This window comes from Rattus norvegicus, chromosome 18, assembly GCF_021556685.1.
Source record: "Rattus norvegicus strain SHRSP/BbbUtx chromosome 18, alternate assembly SHRSP_T2T, whole genome shotgun sequence".
NCBI lineage: Eukaryota > Metazoa > Chordata > Mammalia > Rodentia > Muridae > Rattus > Rattus norvegicus.
Window position 1 is genome coordinate 264,807 of NC_141551.1, and position 7,672 is coordinate 272,478.

The 7,672-nt window shown below is 45.2% G+C and overlaps 1 protein-coding gene across 12 annotated transcripts in view; it reads left to right on the top strand.

Moving 5' to 3' along the window:
* Positions 1-1,686, top strand: part of Mtmr1 (myotubularin related protein 1) — a 33,508-nt gene extending 31,822 nt beyond the window's left edge. For 10 of the 12 annotated variants that reach the window (XR_015642379.1, XR_015642376.1, XR_015642378.1 and 7 more), the window contains one exon: positions 130-1,682. Coding sequence is in view for 6 of the 12 variants with exons in the window: in XM_087593023.1 (XP_087449149.1) it covers positions 130-294 (165 nt within the window). In the remaining 6 variants the exon portion in view is untranslated. 12 annotated transcript variants of the gene reach the window in all.
* Positions 1,687-7,672: the final 5,986 nt, after the last annotated feature.

Consider the following 7,672-nt stretch of genomic DNA (forward strand, 5'->3'; position numbering starts at 1 on the left):
GAAAGCCATTAAATCCTGAACGCTGCGTTCAGAGCAAACTGTGCTTCAACACTGAGCTAACCATTAGGCTATGCGGCTGAATACTGAAATTCAGAGTGAGCACTGAGTGACAGCCCTGTCTCTGCGCAGATGCCGATCCACCAGAACCTGAAGGAGTTGCTGGCCGTCAAGGCCGAACTGCGGAAGCGGGTGGAGGACTTGCAGCGGGAGGCGGCCGCGCGGACCGTCCCGTCGTCCTCTGAGAGGGGCCCCTCGCCGACCCACTCAGCTCCTCCTGTGCACACCTCAGTCTGATGAACGGAGCCAGCGTCCTGGGCCATCTTGCTGCTCTCCTGTCTTCTGGTGGCTCAGGGACCCGGCCATGGACACCATGGTTCCAGCACCGTCTTAGCTCTTAGGCCGGAGACCGCAGCACAGCCCATTGTGCAGCCTGTTCCGGCACTGGAGGTCGCAGCAGGTTCCCAAAGACGCACTGAATGCTTGGTCTTCCAGCCTGCAGGTGAACTGAGTACTCTGCATTTGGCGGCCTCCCGCCATGACACTTCTCTAAAGGGGGAAGCCTCGAAGATGGTGCTGACCTCTCAGCGCCTGTGGAGGTGGCTGGCGCTGACATCAAATCGCGTCTAACCTTGCCTGCTGGACGCCCGGAAGTCTCGTTTCCGTCTGTCGCGGTCTCTTCTCGGTTGGATTACGTCACTTCCAGTCCATCCTTTAAGGCAGTGCAGCCTGGGTGGAAAGCGAGCGTAGCGTGCTCTTCCTCCGTTTCCCCTCGGACCCAGCCTGGGCTAACGCAGGCTTTTCTCCAGTGAGCTCTGCTACTTCATCCATCTGCTTCACTGCCGCCATTTCCATTTCTGGGCGTCGTCAGGTCCGTCCGAGCTGGAGGTGTGTTTGAGGCTGACCGCGTGGCTGAACTTCAATTCCCAGACGCCTCTGCGCCCCGGACTCGGCCAACGGTTTCCCAGCGGCCTCACGGGTGAACGGCTGTGAGAGGTGGCTTCGGTCACCGTGTGGCTGAACTACAATTCCCAGAGGCCACTCAGTCGTGCACATCGACCGCCATCTTCAAAACGTATTCTTAAAGGTTTTTTTTTTTGTTTTTTGTTTTTTTTTTAAATACAGCCACGTACATGGGAAATAGATGTTTCAGCCCGGAACCTTCCGGGCAGGACAGGAAACTGCCAGACCGGAAGTTACTGTAGACATTCGTTCCGGGGAATTTGGTGAGCTGCGCCCGGGTCTCCATTTTTGTCAGGATAAACCGCCGTATCCGAGGTCGGAGAAGCTGCGAGTTCGGGGTCGGCTTTGGCTGACTTCCGGTACACTGGAACCCGGGCTCAAAATCAATGCTGGATAGCAAAGAAAACGTGAACCCCGATATTTTTTCTTCGTATGCTTTTTAAGGCTGGGGGCGTTGCCCATCTCTTTTCCCGGAGACGTCGGGTAATTTCCTGGCAACCCCATGTGTTGCACATAGAGCGGACCGATGGGGTTGGGACAGAAGCGGAGAAGCCATGGCAGCGGCGGCTGCGCGGTGAGGTCGGGTAGCCTGATGGGTGGCTGTGAACGGGGGAACCCAGGTCCCGGTCCAGCCACGTCCCCCAAGCCGCACCCCGAAAAATGTCTCGTCTGAGGCACGGTCCCAACCCGCGAATAAAGCGATGATATTTGCCCCGCCCCCACCCACCCTGGTCTGCGGTCTCTGTGTTGTCGTCACTTCCGCCGTTTTTCACCCCTGAGGAAAATGCGTCCTAAGAAAGGAGCATGCATTGTATGCTCAGGTTAATGTATGGAAAGTGTCAGCGGTTAATGTGTGGAAAGTGTCCTATAGTGGTTGATGTATGGAAAGTGTCCGTGGTTGATGTATGGAAAGTGTGCGATAGCGGCTAATGTATGGAAAGTGTCCGTGGTTAATGGGTGGAAAGTTAATGTATGGGAAGTGTCCGATAGAGGTTGATTGACTCCCTGAGCTGTCAGTGATTCCTTGTGAGTGTCTGGGCCAGGACGGGGAGGCGACCTCATGTGCCCTCATCAGGGACCTTGCAGAAATGTCGGAAGCAGAAAGGCTTGGGGTCGCTGGAAGCGGCCGGTCTTCCTTACAGGCGTGCGCTGCTCCCTTCGGTCCTCGACAGCTCTGTAGAACTGGGGCCTGACGTCATTCATTCATCCGGGGACTTCTTCCGGGTTCTAAACGTCAGTGTGACATCGTAGCGTCTCCTACGTCACCGTTCCTTAAGGGCCTGATGTCACTCATCCTCCATGCGAGTCAAAGCCGTGTTGGCAGGAAAGCCCAGTGTCGGGCATAAGTAGGCGGGGCTGTCTGCCTTATACGTCATAGTAGACGTCATGCATCCCTGGCTCGCTTTTTAGGATTGAGCATTTTTTTTTTTTTAAAGATCTATACATTCTATTTAAGTCGCGGTCCGCAGACTCACCGGAAGGGGGCATCGGATCCCGGCACATACGGCTGCGGGCCACCACGTGGGTGCTGGGACCTGAACCCACGACCTCTGGGCGAGCAGTCACTGCTCTAACCGCTGAGCTTCTGTCATTTCAGATATCTTCTTAGGCATCCTAGTTGTCATAAAATTGAGATTCATCCTGAAAAACCTGGCACGGTTTCTTGTACCTTATTTGTGCCTATTTCATGAGATGCTTCCTATGCATGGCATGTAGCTGCAGGAGAGTTCACCTGTATTGCAATAGCAGCTGTCTGAGGAGGCCGACCGTAAAGTATACAGGGAAACTAAACCACCCTTTGGCTCCAAATGTAAGGGCTGGTTTTCTGGAAGCTGCTACCATCTGTCCTTGGCTGCTGCTGTGTAACAGACGTTGACAGAAGAGGGTCCCAAGATCAACGCTTCCCACTGCCCAGTCCAGCCGTCTTTATGCTTTTCCGTAATAGTGAGCAGAGGTGCAAGGGGCCGCTAGGCAGAGACATCTGTGCTTTTATTTATTTACTTCTCTTCCAAGGTTGACCCCACGCCTGTAAAACCCTTGGCATCGTCTCTTATTTCCCTCACCCTCAAGAGAGCACTGAACACATTTGATCGCTGACTGGAAATGAAAAGCAGGGCATGATCCGGGGCTGTTCGATGTTTGGTTAATGAAGAATTTGTTAATCTCTTCAGAGAAGTGTGTGCGAGCCCAGGTGTGGATTTCACTGAGGACAGAAGACTGACAGGGCTATCCTGGGAACACGGGTTGGGAGCCAAGGGAAGGGTCCTCTTACCTGTTGGAGTAGAATCCAGTAAGCATTGTCACACACACACACACACACACACACACACACACACACACACACAATCACACACCACACATACACACACACACCATTCTCACACAGATACACAATCACACACACCACTCACATACACATACAGTCACACACACACACACACAGATACATGCATAATGCATTCATATACTCATACACAGATATATGCATAATCACACATCACTCACACACAGTCACACACAATACATTCACACACTACACACACACACAGACACATGCATAATGCATTCATATACTCATATACAGATATATGCATAATCACACATCACTCACACACAGTCACACACAATACATTCACACACTCTACACACTCATACACATACAAACACACACACACATACACACACACACACACACACACACATACACACGTGCCTTAAGAAAAAACAAAACAATAAACACAGGCAGCTGTGGGCATCTTTGCTTTCTCCCAAGGTTAATATTCCTCTCTGGCTTCTACGCATTGGCCAGCAGTGTTGTGACATGTGTTGGTGATTGGCAGGTCATTGGAGGTGTTTCCAAATGTGGTCCTTCTAATTCCATGGTCTCGTGTGAGTGAAAGGATGAATTCATTTCTGCGATTTGCTGAGGAAAAACGCTCTATAGACGTGAACATGATCTCATGCACTCTTGTGTTTTATATATATATATATAATAAAAGCTCGTAATACTCTATTGCTTTGTTTTTCCTTTTTCTCTTTTAGTGTTAAGTTAGGTGATGGAGTTTTGTGTTTATTATGACATGTTTTTATTCTTTCGGCCTTTTCTTACTTAGATTTTTCCAGATACAAACATTGTCATTTGTGTCTGACACACTTTTAAAATTCAAGAGATTCAGGAAGACCATGGGACATGGAAGAGGAGCACTGTCAAGACTCCTGCTGTGACCAAAACTGTTGATCATGGGGATGGCTTTGGCTACCTCTGTTTTTTGTCCTGAAACGAAAAGGCAGTTTGTGAGGATGGCTTCTCAGAGGAAGTACGAGCAGTTGTGTCATGGTCCCTCTCTCCATGTAGGCCTTACATCCTGATTTGGTTATAAGGAAACATTAGATTAAATTGTAGTTTGGATTTCATATTTATTAGTAATACACTGAGTCTTTATGCTACTTCTGCATCTTTCTGAAGACTTGTACACACGTGCTCTGTGAATGGGTGAGGAATCTCTAACTCTGTAGATGGATGGTGCCTGCAAGCTTCTCCCTTGTGTTAATCATTGATGATGTCCCAGTGTGGTTTTCCATATTTGGATGTGACATGGTACTCCTTGCTGATTATTCTTAATGTTCGAATGAAGGTTACCCTTGAACATCTTTCTATCAAGGTTTTATGGATAAAACACATGTAGGAAGTGGATATCTCTAGTCTTCAAACAACTTGCTGGGCTGGCTTTCTTCTCTGTCCATTCACAGCTATTGCCAGTTAACATATATGAAATTAAAACACATCACCTTCCCATATAATTGACATTGAAAAAGGCTCAATGGCCAAAATTCCTTGGTTTGGAAGGGAGAGTTGCTCAATGCCTGTGTCCCAGGAGAGTCCTGTAAATGGAACACTTCCCCTTACGGTTGGTATAAGGAGAATATTAGCATGGAACAGAGGCTGTTCCACATGACATAGTCAGTCCCTTGTCTGGACATTCTGTTCTTTCCTCGGGAGCTCTTCATATTCCCTGTGATGTCACCAGTGTTGTGTCAATGCAGACTGCTCCTAGTGCATTCACTTAGGCCCTAGGCTTTCACACATATTAATGTTATAAAGGCTGAAGAGTTTATGAGGACGGACAATCTGGAACTTAGACAAGAGAGAAGAAGAAATGTGGTGTTCCATATGCACAAATAACAAGAAGAAAGATATGGTTTTGATGAAATAGTGAGTCCTGGGAAAGAGAATTGAAAATTCCTGAAGAAGACATAGTTGAGGCTGGTTTCTAAGTAAAGGGTCACAAAAACAGAGCCTCTGTGAAGCTAATGAAATTTTGTTTTACCAAAATTCCATAAAGACAGTAATTCCAGCACAGTTGTTTTCCACCCCAAAGCAGGTAGTTGGAAAGGAAAGCTATTTACTGTTAATTCCTGCCTTTTACTCTTACTGGATTTTGACGTCGTAACATGGGAATAAAAGGAGACCATAAGAAATCAGGAAGGAGATAAGATTGCTTCTTTATAGGAAATCAAACACATTACTCCTAGTTGACATTTTTTACAGTCAGTATTAAGTAGCAGTGACTTGGAATTAAATGTACTTATGCAACTTTATGTTCAGGATATGCAAACTTATGATTCAACCTCTTTAGACAATCTCACCTTGAGAATAACCCACTTAGCTCTCTGAATTGTATGTTCTGGCTTATAAGCATATCTGTAATGCGGCCAAACAACTAAGAATCAGAAACTGGACACATTTTGCCAGTTCAGGTGTGTTTTGGACTTCCACTGGGTGAATGGATCAATCATTTAATGATTGTTTGCCCTTATATGACTTTTTGATTCACAGACATTGGACTCATGTGACATGGTAAGATATCTGTTTATCTCCAAGGATATGAGAGTTGGTGGAATGGGCCATTAATCCCTATCTTCTCTAACCATACAGTTCAGGGTTCTGAAGTAAAGTTCCAACTTATGCCATTGTTAACTTCCTTAAATCAATTCTAGATTGCAAAGCCTTTGGTCTGTACACAAATTCCTGTATATTGTGCCTTAGATTCTGTGAATACATTCCTTCTTGCATTTGCCCTGTATCTCATTGTGTTCTCACTATTTGCCTCTGTGTGTGTGTGTTTCTCTCTTTTTTCTCTTGCTGTCATCTTCTCTTCATTTTCATTTTTGCATATATATTTGCATACTTATACAACCTAGCAGAATGTGAAAGCCATGATTCTGCACTTTATCCTACACATTTTCCTGTTCAAAGTTTCAAGGTACATCCTGTCCTAAAATATCAGATCCCTGTTATACAGCAGCACTCTTGGCTCATGTTATCACCTAAGAGGAATTTTTTAATCCCGTGCAGGATTTAAAGCTCTCCTGTATTGGCTCCCATTCCCAGAAAATGTGCAATATCTGACTATTCAGTAATACTTATCCAGGATTCTAAAATCACTGTTGTGATAACTGGAGAAATAAAGTGAAGTTTTGTGTGGGCACAGACCTGTAGCATAAGCTCCTGCCAACAAAAGGGACTGTAATCCTCAGGCCTACTGAATCATCACTTGCTGACAGAGCATCATCTATTTGAACATATACCCTTAGGTGTCCTTCTGTCTGAATAATGAGTTTTATTATGACCAAAATTTCACAGTAAATAGGATCTATTGTAAGGTGTGTTGAGAAGTACTTTTAGTTTATCCCCAGTGAACAGAGAACAGTAGAGGTAAAATATTTCTGGTCGACTGCTTGTCTGCACAACTTTGGAGCCTGTGAAGGACAGGTGAACCTCCCCTTTATGCTGGCAAGTCAAGACATTTTAATAGGGTAGAATCCATGCTTCTGCATGGTGGATTGTTTGGTTACTCTCTTGTATAGGTCACTTTTTTTTAATGAACTGACACTGACACAGAAATTACCATCTATAGACAACACTGAAAACTAAGTGAGACTAGCATTAGGACCCAGAATTAAGTAACTCCTATCCTGAATGGGCCTCATTTTCCATCTTAATACCTGTAAATAGCCTGGCCCTGGCTATGCCTTTCTCAACTGGGGCTCCTCAGCATAGTTTGCTTTTGCCTTGGTAAGTCATACCAGACAGATAGAATAAATTATCTTTCTCTACAAACACATCTTCTGGCAGATAATAGTTTAATATTAGTATTTCACAAACTACACTGTCCTTAGTGGACAGTGTGGTGTGAGACCTATCTATTTTCTATCAGAAAGATAAACATATCCCATCTTGAAAATATTATAAACAACTCAATCAAAAAATTGGTATAGAACTAAACTGAGAATTCACAACAGTGGAATATCAAATGGCTGAGAACCACTAAAATAAATGATCAAAGTCTTAAGTGATCAGAGAAATGTAAATCAAAATTACTCTGAGTTTCCACCTTACACCAGTCAGAATAGCTAAGATAAAAACCTCAGGTGATAATACATGTCAGTGAGGATGTGGAGAAAGAAAACACTCCTCCATTGCTTAGGATTGCAAACTAGTACAATCGCTCTGGAAATGAATTTGGAGGTTCTTCAGAAAAGTGGAAATACATCTACCTGAAGGACCAGAAATACTACTCTATGGAATATACTCCAAAGATGCCCCACCATGCCACAGGAGCACATGTTCCATTATGTTCATAGCATACTTGTTTGTTATAGACAGAATCTGAAAACAACCCAGATGTCACATGACAGAAAATGATGTTCA